Genomic DNA, 16,526 nt, shown 5'->3' with positions numbered 1-16,526 from the left:
GAACGCCATGTAAAAAAAGCCACGAATGGTCAACTCGAACCATGCAGTGAGTCAGTATAGTTTGAGGAGTCACAAAAGTAAAAAAAATTAAATAAATAAAAAAAAGTCAGTCACTCTTCTGCTTGACAATTTAATTCATTTTCTTCGCTTTTTCGTGAGAAACTGGTGTTTTTGGTTAAACCAACCTATGTTCTGCTGCTGATTACTAAAGAAAGGGGAAAAAGGTAGAAACATACTTTTTTTCTGGTAAAAGAAGACTCTACTTTTTCTTTTGGAAGGTTTGGTGCTTTTATTGTCTCAGGACACAATATTCTGTGGGTCTTGAAAGATCAGTGAAAACGCTCTAAAACGTCGGGCAATATGGAGAACTCTGATTTGAAAACAGCTGGCAGTCAAAGAGTTAAGATAGGGAGGAGGTATTGGTTTAGTATGTTTGTTTTACTGTCTGTCAATCCTCATAGGTATGCACTTTTAAAAATAATACCCCAGCATTATAGGACTCGCTCCTCAACTTCCAAGTCCTCTACTAGTTCCTCTTCAAACCACTGCGGGTGCTTCAGCTGGTACGCCCGGAAAACCTCTAAGGCCTCCTCCAAGGCTCGACCTGAGGGGCAGTGGTGATACTCGCCCTCTGCAAGTCCTTCAATGTGACAAACCCTACCCGGCCCGTGCTTTTCGGTGTCCAGGATTCGGAAGAAAAGTTCCTCGAACTGCTTCATGAGCTTGTATCGAACTGTGACGTTGAACGGCGAGGGGATGTCCTCCGGGGAGCAAATCTCTTCAAAGTAAGCCACCATGTACTTCTCGAAGGAAGCGCGGTGCACCAGATGAGGAACAATGAGGCTGAGAGCTGGAGTGAGCATGTCGCCCACAGGCGAGCACAAGTCTTCCCTCAGGAGAACCGGCTTCTCTCCACACATGGCTCTCCATTTGGCTTGCACTCCTTGTGAGCACAGGAGGAGGATCTTATCTGAGGAGCCTTCCATTCGCTCTCTCTGCCAGTCTAGCCATTGGATACGGCCCAGTATTCCCAGTCGGGTGAAATCCATCAGATCCAGGATTACCTCAATGCCACATTTGGCCGTCAGGAAGGCACAAAGCTTGAGGACGATGTTTTTGTATAAAGGGTGGTCAAGAGAGTAGAGTATGAGGACTTTTTTTCTTTCTTGCACCTGGTAACATTGCAGCTGCTGGTCAGTGGCAGATGACAACACACTGACCTGATCTGAGGGAAGGAAAAAAAATTAAGAGAGAACTGCAAAAATATCAATTTCGGTATTTATAGCTAAATGGTTGACTAAAATTTTTCTTTTATTGTATAAACAACTGACAACATAACTTCCAAATTCCAAATACAGAGGTACCTCGACTTACGAGTGACCCAACTTAGGAGTTTTTTGAGGTACAAGCAGTCGCTTGGCTGATTTTTTTCTTTTTGAGTTACAAGCTCGCTATGGTGGCAGTCAACTTTAACAACAACCAACAGTTTAATGGTGAACAATTCTTCCAAAAAGAGGCCAAGTGCAAGCTGTTTATTGCAACTCCCAGTTTAGGTTTACTGTATAACTAAACATAAAACAAAGAGAATTACATGTGTATTTAACCCAACCACATAACTTTGCCTTTCAAAAGTACATTAGCTTAATGCTAACCAACAAAACAAAATGGTATAGATGGTCGAATGAAATCAATCTAGCAGTAATTCTAACCCTTCAAGCAACGGACATTTGAACATAACCGGTGCAGAAACACATCTGGACAGACAATATAACCAAAATCAAGGCATATAGTACATTATTTATCCTCTGCGAAAAATGGCAAATATTACAGAAGCCTATTGAGTCACTCAATTGTGACTATCTGCTTTGTGTATGATTTATATCTCCATTACAATGCCCCCTGGTGCCAAGGTGTGCACACCAGAAGGAGCAGCGCAAGGTTAAAAAAAAAGTGGTCAAAATATCTCCCAAAAAGTCCAGTATTTTTCAGTCTCTTAATTTTTTCCAGAGCTGTATATACAGAGGTGCCTCGAGATACGAGTGACCAGACTTACAGGTTTTTCGAGATACGAACTGTCGATAATTTTTTCTTTGATCTGCAACCCCTAACTTGAGCTACGAGTACTGTATGGAGGCAGGCGGCTCCACCCACTTCAAAACAACCAGCAGTTTGACAATTAGTGAATACAATTAGTAAATATTCTTCAAAAAGGAGACTTCAAGCTGTTGATTGCCATGACCACTTGGAGTTTAATGTCAAACTAATTACTGGCCATTTCTTACAGTAACCCCCAGCCCGCTTGTGTGTGTTTAGGCATTTGAAAATTCATAAATTTGCAGAATTTTTTGGGGGAACCTACCCTGTGTTATTCACTGAAAAACATGTCTATTCACAGTTGCGTGCTCAGCCAAAGCAATATAAGTATTACTTTGCCGTCATCTTGTGGAATATTGGTGGTTGTTGAAAAAAAAAAAAAAAAAAAAAAGTGTAACATCTCCTTTAAAGCCATTCGAGCCGGTGAGAAACATTTTGTGGGATGGAAATCATATCAATGCCAGTACAATACTGAACATAAAAATGAAATCTATTTTAGAAAAGTAATTAAAATATACACTTTATTTACTCATTCTTGTCCTGTAGGAAGTAAAAACTTGCATTCCAACATAGTTGACGAGTTTGCGTATAAATCAAATCGTATTACCTTTACGAGATGCACACCAGAGCAGAGAGGCAAACCAAACACCAACAAAGAGCAATCCCACAGCGCCCTTAATCACTGCTGTCCGTGGTGGAAAATCTACCAAAAAAAGTTGATTTTTAAAATAATAATAATTTTAAAAAGCCCTCTATGTACAGTTAAAGTCCCATTATCATTTATTGCATTGGAATTGATTGCAAGTTGACTTATGTTTCACCCGGATATATAATGTTCATTTTCCACACACACACACACACACACGAGACATTATGAAATGTCTTGTTTTTTATTTATTTTGGTTCACTTTAGGAAAATACATCGAAATTCGGGGTGTTATAATGACATTCATGGTGTTTCTATTGCTGTCAAATGTCTGAGTGGGTTAAATTTGACCCAAATAGTATGTAAGGGTTAAGTTGCCCCATTACGGACGATACAGGAGCTGTTAATGCTACAGCAACTGCAGTACTTACACAAACAATAATTGATATTCATTTGCTCTGGACGACAGCCGTCATTTATGCACCTTGTGAAAAATGGCTTGATCTTTAAAAAAAAGAAAAAAAGTAAGTAAAAAAAACAAACATTCAACTTAGACAGACAGATCTTTTTTTGAAGCGGGGGAGTGGTCAAAGCAAAACTCACCATTATCGACAATTCACATTTTAAGAGCTGTGACACATCCAAGGCAAAGGTGACATTCAGAAATGTTCTGTAATCCTGTTCATGAGATTGCATAATAAAACAATATCAATACGCACAACAATGCAATGCTATGCCAGGCTGGGATCAATAGAGCCTTTTTCTGCACTGATTTACAGGTATACAGAGCAATAATATAGTGGCAATTATGTTAGACAAAAAAAAAGTCAGTATCAGTATTGTATTGTATTGTATTGTGGTTACCTTGGAAACATTCTTTGAGAAATAGATGCCATCACTCTGAATGGAGACGTGATATAAGTTGGAATAGTTGTCTGCTTCAAAGCCCACAACAATAGACAACATTTGATGTTTCTCCACTGACAAAGCAGTCGTGACTTGAGGGTCCCAAAGGCTACCTTGAATTATGATAATTTAAAAAAAAAAAAAAAACATCTCTGTCTCTGTCTCTTACTGTGTTTTTAAATGCAAACCCACCATTTTCCAAACACATCTGGGAGTTTCGGATTCTCTCGTCATCACATCCTGGCCATGACAGCAAAGATTAAAACATTTAGTGTTTAACAAGATAAGAGTGAAAAAATTATAGAAATGTATTGTTGGAGACAACCACATATCTGGAAAGTCATATATATCGGTATATCATAAATCTGTACCAAAACTGCAAATAGTCCTCACTTTTAATACGATTGAGATATTGCACACTTTTTTGTTTGTTTGTTACCAAACCCCTTTTTGAAATCCATTTAAAAATAGCTGAACAAACTATTGGCTTCAGATGTAGAAAGGTAGTGTTGAGAAATAATGGTGGCCACACAAACTGTTGAAACTTTGGGCCACATTTGGACAGTTTCACTTAGGGGTTGACTCACTTTTGTTGCCATAAATTTAGACATTAATGGCTGTGTGTCTAGTTATTTTGATGGGACAGTGAACTTAAACTGTTATACAAGCTGTACACTGACTACTTTGTATTGTATAAAAGTGTAATTTACTTGGCGGTGATATAAAATATTTTCAAAAATGTGAGGAGTGTACTCACTTTTGAGAGATAATAAATGAATCATAAATTTGGGACCTAATGTAGTCCTGGTGGGATTTTTAACATCTTAATAGTTTTTTGTTTATTTTTAATATGAGACTTCCCACATGATAAGGAAAAAAAATCTGCGTGTATTCTTACCACTCTTATAGTGTGTGGTGTACTCCAGATGACTAACACAGCACACCACACACATCACAATCTCCACCTACAATCAAGTCTCCCTCCCCAAAACTAAATGTCCGGTGTAGTACCAAGACTGATCTGTGACAGGCAGCATGACGCCAAAGGACATTCAGGACACATCGCACCACCACACAGAATAATCGCTCAGGATTGGAAGGAGGTAAAAAAATACTCAAATTCAGCTCGATTATCGGTATGTGTAAACACATCTTAAATTTGTAAAAAATGTAAAAGTACATAATTTTTGCCGCACATTACCGTTCATTATCAACAAACAAAATGAGAAGAAGGCACAGATTTCCAATGATTTGCCTGTCTAAATATTGAACAGGTTTAACATTTACGATTGTCGGCCCAGACCCTTTTCTGAGCAGATCAGGTGGTACAAATCACTCCTGACACATCTTATGACAATCTTTTGGAGACATCCAATAATCTGGATTTTGTTGACTTTGATCGGAAGCGGGGTAAAATGCTTGCATTCTGACCAATTACCAGTTTGCTTTGAATAATTAATATAGTTAATGTACATTAAATTCAAATGTCTAGTGGCAATACCTCACCTGGGATAGTAACTTGCTTTGTGATGGTGTAATCTCCAAAATCGGGTCGTGGCAAATTAAAAGCTGAAAGTGTATACACATGGCCAGCCTCCACCACCACCCCAGTCAATGAAAATGTCCACTAAGTAGGAAACACTGTTACTTGTTTGGCCCAGTTCAAGATAAACATGTACAGTATCTCCTTACCTTGGTAAAATTGGGATTAAGCTGCTGGTTGATACTGTAAATGAACTGCACACACAGACTTGGATTCATATGCTTATCGACAATATGCAACTGTGACCCCCGGAGTGTTAATACACTTGCTAGGAAGGGAGGGTTGGGGGGGGGGGGGGGTTAAAATGAATCTGAATGCTCTTTTAAAACAATCACAGTGAAGATACTGTACAGTACTGATGGAACTCTCAAGTGTTACTCACCATCTGACCTTAGCTTCCACGTTACATTTATAATGGGAACAGGCACATGGTTGTCCTGACCAATTCCCACATAGTCTGGACCCCACTCAGGAGAGGTGGGTGCACTCTGCCGGGGCACAACCTTGGGCTTGTTTGTGCAGTTATCTGACATTGGAAAATATGCATGCCATGTTGACAAGGGTGAGGGATGTCCGTAGTCATTTTGTACAAATTTAAACACTCACACTTAATTGTGCAGCTATCAAGACCCTAGAAAAAAAAAACAGGAAATGTTTTAGGACTCATAACACAAAACATAAACATTTAACAAAAGTACTCACAATCTGTACGAAGTAGAAGTACAGATACTTGTGTAAAAAAAAAAAAGACTGGTAGAAGTAGATGTACTGATTCAACTACTGTACTGAAGTAGACGTGAAGAACAGACTGAAATGTTAAGTACAAAAGTAAAAATGTGTTGTTGTTTTTACTGTCAATTATATATAATACCCATTTTGATAACTTGACATAACGAGGGGAGGGGAAAGCATCTCAGCACAGAAAAATAGGAAACAGTTAATGTCTCTTTTATTAAAAAATATAATGGTCATACTAAGAAGAATAATTAATAATTAGACGGCCCCGGGCTACATCATTAAACACCTGGAAAAAAATACACCTTACTTGTGTTTTCTTTTTCTTTTTTTCAGATTAGAAGCTTGTGGTTTTTCGGTTGGCACAAGGACAACACATTTGCCACGAGCCATTCTTGGAGCTTAAAAACAAACAATTCTATGAAATAAGGTTATGAATGGGGAATATCTTGTTCGACAGAACTGTTGCCATCATTGTTAGTGATGCTCCCTGGTTCACATGCCTTCATTTCGCTGTTGTCCTTCCCCCACCCCCTACAGCCTTATAACAACCCAAGATCTCAATTAATCCATCAATAGCTCAGTTGACTTTACCACTCTCTAGTTATGTCTTTTTTTATCTTTATATCATCTGTGGAGGTTGAAAAAAGGTGACTTATTTTGACACTGTAAGCACTAAAAAGTATTTGTTATAAATGTTGGGAGTAAACATAAAAAGTCAGCAGAAAAATAAACACTCAATTACAGATGCCTAAAAAAAAATAAAAAAAATAAAATTTAACCACAGTAATGTAGTACTTGCCACTACTGAACATTTCCAGGCTTAAATAAAAACATTTAAAGGCTGTTGCATATTTTTAAGGAAATTAATGAATGAATGATTTAATCCTCACCAGTTGGTTGCAGTCTGGTGTCCAAAGAAAATATGGAACTGCAAGCCCAGTTGCCAAACAAGAGCAAAGGAATGCAACATGGACCATTCTGGTGTTGCAGCTGCAAGAATACATGAAGCCGTCATCTAAGGGGGATGATTTGAGGCAGAAATGTCTACCATTGTGATTTGCTTTGAACGCTGAACATGTAACGTCATCATAGCACTCAGGAAGAATTCTGTTATCACTTTCTATAATCATACATTACCCCGCATTGACAGGAAATATTGCTCAATAGCTCTATGCTGCTTATTTCAGATATCTAAAGCAGGGTACACATATACAGATCTTTAACATCTTAACTCATTTTTAAAATGTGAGGACATCCAGACTGACAGAAATACAACGAGCAACAGAGTATTAGTAAAAGACAAAGTAAAAGAAGGTAGGCTAACTCTTAGTTTATCTGGTAACTACATTGTCATGCAAACGTTTCTCACTGTCATTTTTATTGTGGCAAATACTAAGACACTCAACACAACCAATTTATTACATAATTTCCATCATGGGATTATTCAAGTATCTATCCATCTATTTTTGTCCGAAGTGCGAGCTTTAGGTTGTTTTCTAATTGGCTACGGTTCCATTTCACTTCACAATCACGGAATCTGTGACTTGTAAATATTGAACAGGTTTGACAATCATCCAAACACACACAGGATAATCTTTGAGACATCCAACAATAAGTCCTTGGCTGACTTTGATCGGAAAGGGGTGAAAATGCTCAGTTTTCCATACCACACACATAACCCTTTTTTAAGGCACTCAAAAATAAGACTACAATTGCACAGATTATTCATTCACGCCACAATCACATCTGGTGGCAAGCTATCTGTGTTGCCACAGCTGTCGTGAGGCAGCTCGATGGAAGTGCGGCTGCCATTCTGTGCCTAAGGCCCCTCCGACCACCACATTCATTCATTCATAAACAATCTGGGTTAAGTGTCTTACCCAGGGACATAACAACAACATACGCTCGGGCGGGGATATGGGCTGGTGAGCCTCCGGTTGTAGGCCGTACACTTACCCTCTGCACCACGTCACCCAAAAGTGTACCCCCTTACGACCAAAAAAAAAAAAAAAAACCTTTCAAAACTTGTTTCTAATTTTGCCCATAAAAAAAATAATGTCAAGTGAATGAATTTGTTCCAGGCTCAAAATGTCACCATCATACAACATTTATTAACTGTGCAGGCAATGTTTAGGTAACATTTTATCAGTTATTTGAAAGTTCAAATGAAAATATTAAATAGATTAAATAGTGTAAAAAGGCAGAAAAATAAATAAAACGCAATTTTAGTTATGCCAGACATTGTCATAAATTACTCTCACTGGTTGACACAGATGTATGAGGCTGACCAACTCCATCAGATGACTTCAATATACACAACTGGCTAAAGGTTAGGGATATTCGGCTTTTGGGTAAAATTTCAGAAGGAAACAAAAAATTTACAAAAAACATAAATATATTTTTTAAATTAAAAAAGTGAATTATTATGACGTTCTGTAAACTTTTGAATGCACGTCCACTGATACATTGAACAGTTGGACATATGCATTAGGGCTGCAGCAATCAAATATTTTTCTTAGAATCCATGATTCTACCGATTATCCAATCCGTTAATCGAATAATTGGATACAAATTTGCATTTGAGGTGTCGGTATTATTGTTTTCCACTTGCTGCCATCCTTATGTTCCACATTATAACATCTTACTTTCAGTGTGTGTGGCTTTTAAAAGGTGGGGCATGGCTTGGTGAGTGACATGGGTGTCAGCGAATGCGCGTGTGGAGCTGTGAGCTCAGGTTGCAGTTTGCTGTTAACTGGCAAATGGTTAGTCAGTCTGGGTGTTGAGTACGTGCGTGTCAGTCGTAGCCATAGCAGCTCGTGTATGAATGTGCTTATTACCATTTCTTCAATAAAGCAATTGAAAGTGCACTGCCTGGTGTGTCTATCCTTGATCACTTGTGGGGGCTTTACAATACGTTCTTACTAACGGTGGTAGCCTACATTAAATCAGCTAACAGCCATACCTTGTGTTGACGATCATAGATGTGCTGTTGTGGTAGTGGTCTTGCATTTTATCTTTTTTTTAAGGGTGAAATGATCCCAAACTTTGGGCATGCTCTGTCTTTTACGCAGCTAAACTTCCTGGCTCGAAACCATTGTGCCAACATATTTCTACATGGAGTAGTGCATGAGTCTGCAGTAACGTTTATCCATCTGAAAAAATCACAAGCTTCGAGAAACACGTTGCTGCAACTTTTTTTGTCATTGAATTATTGAAGTTATTTGATCAATCATTTAAGTCCAACAATGTGTATTTAAGAGTTTGGAGAAGGTCACATTAAGTTCACCTGTAAAGTGAAAGTGCATTTTAGGTTCATCCTGAAATTTCACCCGAGAGCCCAACATCCCAAACGTTTTGTGAGTAGTGTAACAATGCGATATTCAGGTGACAGATTTCTTATCAATGCCATAGGTTGAGAATCAAATGTACTTCTGAGGCTGTGACACCATCTATGTTGTTCTCACTTAAGACTGTTCTTCGGTGAACTGGTGTGACTCTCCCAGGTGTATTTTCTCTTCAGTGTGTATTCTCATGTGTAAGGCCAAATAACTCGCACTTGACACTTTCTTTCCGCAAAGGGAGCAAGAAATAGCCTGTTCTCCTCTGTGCGTTTTCCTGTGCGCCACCAAACCGCGTTTCCCAGGGAATCCGGTGCCGCACACCGAGCAAGAGTAAACGCTCCCTTGGATGTGAATACGAGAGTGTTCCACTAGACTGGAGCGATGTCTGAATCTTTTGCCGCACACCGAGCACCAATGAGGCTTCTCGCCCGTGTGTCGCCTCATGTGCAACACCAGACTGCTCTTTTTAGCGAATTTCCAATAGCAGAGCGTGCAGCCAAAAGGCTTCACTCCAGTGTGACTGCGCGAGTGCATAACTAAATCCGAGCGCTGCATGAATTTCTTACCGCATACCGAGCAACTGTGAGGTCTCTCGCCGGTGTGACTCATCATGTGCCTTTTCAAGCTTGCTCTGGACGTGTACATCTTGCCACAGTCGCCGCACTGAAACTTTTTGCTGTGACCCTGGGAGTCTGTGTTACCGTTAAGAGTCTCGTCGGATGAGTCCGACGTCATGTGGTCAGCAGATATATCGAAGCGGCTGTACGGTTGCGGTGCTTCGCGGTTGTCTTCAGCAGTTTCTGCTGACAAGCTGCTGGTTCGAAGCTTTGGCTCAACATTTTCCTGACTTTTTCTGTGTTGAAGGGGTGAGGACCTGACTTCATCACCTGGCCTGTTCCCAGTTTCTCCCTCCGGATTGGTCCAGACTTCTTCCACTTTAATGTGGCGGGATTCCAGTGTTTCTTGCTCTTTTGCACTGGCGCTCCACTCGTGCCTGTCGAGGGTCACCTCTTCTTTCATGTCGGTCGGCTGTGGTATGTCTGCAGGACACCATGAACAAGATAAAATTTATTAATTCAAGTCGGTCTTTAGTAAGGTCGCAAAGGAGTTGAAAAAACAATTGCCCTGTGATTGATTGGCAACCAGTCCAGGGTGTACCCTGCCTTTCACCAGCAACCCTAATGAGGATAAGCACCATACAAAACAGATGCTGGTATTGTTTCAGTATCAATATTGAGATACTTCATGCAGGTATCATATTGAAGTCACCATTTGGTATTGTGACAGCTTTCATATGCAACAACAACAACAACAAAAAAGAGATTAAGTGATGGTGTGATTAAATTATAACTTCATTATCCTGTCACAGTTTTATTTTATAATTTAAATGCCTTACATTACAGGCTACATTTAAGTGAAATTTGTGGTAAGATTACTTGAAAAACATACAAATATCCACGATATTGGTTTGTCAGGAAAGAGAAGTTGTTTTTTTTTTAATTTTGTGTTTATGAGCAATGTTTGATTAAAACATTATTTTCATCACAAATAGCACGACAAAAGGGCATTTTAAAGTATCGGTAGGTACTCAAATGTATGTGGTAAGTACTTGTATTTGCAGTGAGTCTGAAATAAGTGGTATTGGGGCATCTCTCTTACTTCTATTTAGTATTTAGCTGTTGTTTTTTGCCATGGTATCGTTTTGTCATCGGTTATTCCACTGCTTTAACTTTTTTAGGTTTTTGTCATGGTTTCAGTATGGTTATAACGATACATGACGCAGGTATTTATATTGGAGTCATCATTTTGGCAAGTGACAACACAATTTGAGAATGAAGCGTCAAGTACAAACCTTGAACGTGTACTTGTACACTAGACTTGAGAAACGTGTCCAGTAGCTGTCGCTGTCGCTCGTTCTCCTCTTTGGAGCGACACAGTTCCTCCTCGTACTCAGTTATCGTCCTCTCAAAGAGGCCGAATATATCGTCGGCGGCCTCGGTTAGCCGCCTCGCCACCAAAGCCCTCAGCATTCGGACTTTACACATCTTGACGAGCGCGCTGCTGTCGTGATTTATCGAAACCAGACCACTTCCGCCGTCTGCTTGTTGGCAGCTAGCAAGCTAAAGCTAAGTTGAGAAGCTTTACCAAGTCGACAAAGACAAGATTATCGCAACACAAAGACGCCCTAGTTTTTCTCTGTTAAACGCCATAAACGGTGTATCTAGTAAATTGAGAATAAGGGAAATAACGCCGACTTTAGACTCATTATAACCTCCTCTGCTTAGCAATAGTGACAACTTCCGCCTTTTCTTCTTCGTTGGTCTTTTTGACGTGACAGTAGCTGGCGAACTATCACGTCACCTTACTGCCACCGTCGGGAGTCACTTGACTCCGACAAGAGACGTTGGAGTTGTGGAAATTTAGAAACAAAAATGTTCAGCTTCCAAACAAACATCACCCCACTCCTTGGTGGAAGTTAAGTCTTTATAAACCCCTGCCATCCATCCATCCATCCATCCATCCATTTGCTACCGCTTATCCGAGGTCGGGTCGCGGGGGCAGTAGCTTTAGCAGGGACGCCCAGACTTCCCTCTCCCCAGCCACTTCATCCAGCTCTTCTGGGGGGATCCCGAGGCGTTCCCAGGCCATCCAAAGGACGTAGTCTCTCCAGTGTGTCCTGGGTCGTCCCCGGGGTCTCAGCCCGGTGGGACGTGCCCGGAACACCTTATCAGGGAGGCGTCCGGGAGGCATCCGAATCAGATGCCCCAGCCACCTCATCTGGCTCCTCTCGATGTGGAGGAGCAGCGGCTCTACTCTGAGATCCTCCCGGATGACTGAGCTTCTCACCCTATCTCTAAGGGAGAGCCCGGACACCCTGCGGAGGAAGCTCATTTCAGCCACTTGTATCCGGGATCTTGTTCTTTCGGTCACGACCCACAGCTCGTGACCATAGGTGAGGGTAGGAACGTAGATCGACCGGTAAATTGAGAGCTTCGCCTTTCGGCTTAGCTCCTTCTTTACCACAAGGGATCGATACACCGCGACATTGATCCGCCTGTTGATCTTCCGTTCCATTCTTCCCTCACTCGTGAACAAGACCCCAAGATGCTTGAACTCCTCCACTTGGGGCAGGATGTCATCCCCGACCTGAAGAGGGCACGCCATCCTTTTCCGACTGAGGACCACGGTCTCGGATTTGGAGGTGATGATTCTCATCCCAGCCGCTTCACACTCAGCTGCGACCTCTTCCAGTGAGAGTTGGAGGTCACGGCTTGATGAAGCCAACAGAACCACATCATCTGCACAAAGCAGAGCTGCAATACTGAGGCCACCAAACCGGACCCCATCTATGCCTCGGCTGCGCCTTGAAATTCTGTCCATAAAGTTATGAACATAATCGGTGACAAAGGGCAGCCTTGGCGGAGTCCAACCCTCACCGGAAACGAGTCCGACTTACTGCCGGATATGCGGACCAAACTCTGACTCCGGTCGTACAGGGACTGAACAGCCCGTATCATAGGAGAGCCCGCCTCAGAGAACACCCCCTCATGGGAAGGCGTGTCGGTGGAATTGAGGAGGTCTTTGAAGTACCCGTCAGCTGCCTCAGGAGTCTCACAGGCCAAAAATGCTCGATTGGATTCCTTTTTCAGCTTGACGGCATCCCTCACTGTTGGTGTCCACCAACGGGTTACCCTATATATATATATATATATATATATATATATATATATATATATACATGATGATGATTTTGTAAAGGGAGTTGTTAATCTCACATTTGATGTTACCTATTTAGTCTTTTTTGTAACTCTTTGAATATTAAATTATCAATCTTATGAAGGTATTGCAAACGAATTTGTATTGATGGATGTACATTTTATCTATTTATTTTATTTATTTATTACAGCGGACATGTAATGTGTTATATTACTGTTTAATTTTTCTATTATTATACTAATTAGTGTTTTCTCCGGGTACTCCGGTTTCCTCCCACATCCCAAAAACATGCATGGTAGCTTAATTGAAGTCTCTAAATTGCCCCTAGGTGTGTATGTGAGTGCGAATGGTTGTTTGTTTATGCGTGACCTGCGATTGGCTGGCGACCAGTTCAGGGTGTGCCCCGCCTCCTGCCCGATGAAAGCTGGGATAGGGCTCCAGCACGCCCGCGACCCTAGTGAGGAGAAGTGGCTCAGAAAATGGATGGATGGATGGATATACTAATTATTATTGCTTGTGGGGAAAGTCAATATACCCTGGCTTATACAGTATTTGTGTATTTATGGTAATGTTCAGAATCAATCACATTCTAACTCAGAATCCTTCCAGAACATCCATCCATCCATTTTCTGAACCACCCATCCTCACCAGGGACGCGGGCCCTTCCAGAACAGATCAACTTTATTTGGGGTTAATCAGAGACGCTTTAAATAGTGGCGGTTGTGAACTGCCTCTCAGTTAACATGAGTTTGAATGTGATTGGTTGATTCTGAACACAACCAAATCCCCGGTTATAATAGGGTATGCAAACTTGTGCAACAACATTATCTCAGTTTATCTTTATTTTCTTACCCTCTCTAGGAAACGCAAGTTTATTTACATAGCGCATTTCATCCACAATGTAATCCAATGTTTTTTTACATGATTAAAAACATTTAATAACAAAGAGCAAAATACATTTAAAAAAAATAAAAGTCAGCTTACTAAAATTACTAGAAGAACATAAAATGCAAGAAAGTTTTTTGTTGTTAATGAAAATGCTCTTACATGCTCAATTGTTAGCATGAAAAATATTGTTTTTTAACCTGGACTTAAAAACATTCACACTTCGGGCTGACTTCACATCTATTGGCAGCTTATTATAGCTCTAAAAATATTACATTTATTAAAATTGAGTTGTATGGTTATAGGTCAAATTAATGGTGGGAAAAAATGTTTATTGATTTATTTTGGTCTTATTTTTTTATATAACAAAAACCTGGCATCTGAACAGGGGTGTGTAGACTATTTATATCCACCGTCTGTACATTGATATGTGAATCATGTGATAAATGTTTAGCACTAATATTCAAACTGTGCATAATGTTACAGTGGCTTACAATAATATTAAATGTACTTGGGATAAAATTTCTGTTTCGTTCGTAACTTCAAAATGCTGTATATCCAAACCGTCATAAACCGAAGAACCCCTGCAGTTGTTTGGCCTTTGCAAGAATTTGGATAGAATTAGAGCAACTAGTTGTAAGTTTGATGTGACGTTATGATCCAAACAGACATAATTGCTCTGACGTGTTTCAAAAGTCATCCGGTACGTGACGCCAAGTTCTATTCTGCCATCGCCATGAACGCACAAACGCCAAACATTCTCTGAGCACCTGATCTCTACAGAGAGGATGACTGAGCTGCCATGTAGCCCAGGCACATACTGTATAAGGCGTGTCCTTGTGCTGCACAATAACATGCAATAATGTGTCCCAGTTCTTCTGGACCGAATCCAGAATTGCTCTTTCGTGATGCACCAATAGTCAGGAGGGAGTGGAGGCGTATATTTACAGGGAGAGATGAGTTTTAATGCATAAATCATTCGAGTGCTTGATTGATTCCTATCCCTGCCGTCTTTGACTGACTTCACCTTCAAGGTAAGTTGGAATAATAACACTGATATTAAAGTACTAGAATTATTGTACCCTGGCAGCCTTCTAGGTGCCTCGTTATCCTCCTCACTTCATGCGTGTTAAATCCAGTTGGGATTTAATGCAAGGGAGCCGTAAATGTCTCTCGACAGCTGGTATTCACACGCTGAGCTTTTTGATAATCTCGCCATGCTTCTTTAAGTAAAGAAATGTAACCCTAGACTTGACCCGCCGGACGCAAAGGTGGACGGTAACGGCGTACCTGACCCGCGCTCGTAAACCGCAAAGGTCGCTGGCACAAATGTTCATCCCCATTCAGCCAACCTGTCATCATTTTAACTGATTGTGATTATGTTGTGTCAGAGTCATGTATACGCCTCTTTGTCAATGTTCAGGTAAAATAAAATAAAAAAGAATAAAGCGAGACAGGTAAAAGTATATTATATGAGGCAGATGTTATTCTAGCGTAAATTTAAATACGCTGGTTGTTCACTGCTTTTAGAAATTCGGCCTTCTGTAAAAGCATTGAAGGCCATGGCAACTGTTTGGACCCAGGAAAGCATTTTGAACAAATATAGCAACTCCGCAGACTACTCTGTAACAATAGGAATGATTATCTAGCCCTGGAAGGACACTAACACTGAAAATAATAATAATTGTTTTTGCTCCAAAGGAATAATAAACTTCAAATATGTCTGAAGGGTGAGTACTTTTCTCCAACATTCCTTATATCATATTTGGCTTTTAATGTCACTTCTTTTGTTTGCTTCCCTGTCACATTTTCCACAAAAGCCCGGTGAGTAAACACCCACATTAAACAGCATAGGCAAAAATGCTTCGCAATTTAGTGCTTCCAAAGCTTTTTTGAGCCAAGGCACGTATTTTAAATTAGAAGAAATTTAATGGCATGCCACCAAACAAAAATCTAACATAATTTACCTTCTGCCATCTCGTGGAAGGGCATTTAATGTTTGTGCCTGTCATTACACATACATTATTTGTCATAAATAAAATATTCTGGGGCCAATTAAGTGAAATTGGATCATTTCCCACGGCACACCTGTTGATCTCTCATGGCTAATGTGCCATGGCAAACTGGTTTGGAATCACTGGTCTAGAATCCTAGCTTCTGATCAGGGCCCTACAAGGAATTTGTCAAAGTGCAAGCCCTGGAAATATTTCAAAATGGCTACAGCCAACTAAAATGGCGGACTTCCTGTTCAATTTTGGACTTGGGTCCATGAGACTTTGTCGTATCTCCTGTGATGATAGACATGTCCACCAAATTTTGTGTTGATCAGTGAAACTGGTGTCTGGAAATATTTATTTTCTAACTTACCAGGGGGCGTTACTCTGTGAGTTTTAGGGTGCTGTGATGTACAAAATACATATATTTTCATCACATTACACGCTGTGTGCCTTCACCTGGCTTTTTTTTTTGGAGGGAGGCATAAATGCCACCCTGTGCAGCCCCACATATCGCACATGCCAGAGACCGCCACAGATTGGGCGCTGATAAATGAATTGAGGACGATAATGTTGGTTAATGCAGAGAATCTGATTGGATGCTTAGTAAGTTCTAGGATCTTCAAGTGTTGCCATGACACTGTATCGTTGCTTCTCATCTT

At 40.5% G+C, this 16,526-nt stretch overlaps 1 protein-coding gene across 6 annotated transcripts in view; it reads right to left on the bottom strand.

The window, feature by feature from the left end:
• Window positions 1-284: 284 nt before the first annotated feature.
• LOC133403275 (interleukin-17 receptor A) overlaps window positions 285-16,526 on the bottom strand; it is a 35,521-nt gene continuing 19,279 nt past the window's right edge. For 2 of the 6 annotated variants that reach the window (XM_061678046.1, XM_061678045.1), the window contains exons 3-12: window positions 9,842-10,308; window positions 5,796-5,820; window positions 5,572-5,715; window positions 5,339-5,457; window positions 5,153-5,273; window positions 3,839-3,886; window positions 3,605-3,759; window positions 3,172-3,418; window positions 2,702-2,797; window positions 285-1,225 (exon numbers count right to left, since the gene is read on the bottom strand). In XM_061678046.1, the coding sequence (XP_061534030.1) occupies window positions 492-1,225; window positions 2,702-2,797; window positions 3,172-3,418; window positions 3,605-3,759; window positions 3,839-3,886; window positions 5,153-5,273; window positions 5,339-5,457; window positions 5,572-5,715; window positions 5,796-5,820; window positions 9,842-10,288 (2,136 nt within the window). In that variant the 5' untranslated portion in view covers window positions 10,289-10,308 and the 3' untranslated portion in view covers window positions 285-491. Of the gene's footprint in view, window positions 1,226-2,701; window positions 2,798-3,171; window positions 3,419-3,604; window positions 3,760-3,838; window positions 3,887-5,152; window positions 5,274-5,338; window positions 5,458-5,571; window positions 5,716-5,795; window positions 5,821-9,841; window positions 10,309-11,120; window positions 11,575-16,526 lie in introns of those variants that run through there. The other 4 variants (XM_061678044.1, XM_061678042.1, XM_061678043.1 and 1 more) reach the window with 4 other exon arrangements.

Source organism: Phycodurus eques, chromosome 5 (genome assembly GCF_024500275.1).
Source record: "Phycodurus eques isolate BA_2022a chromosome 5, UOR_Pequ_1.1, whole genome shotgun sequence".
NCBI lineage: Eukaryota > Metazoa > Chordata > Actinopteri > Syngnathiformes > Syngnathidae > Phycodurus > Phycodurus eques.
The sequence above is the reverse complement of the archived record's forward strand: the minus strand, read 5'-3'. Positions and strand labels throughout refer to the sequence as shown.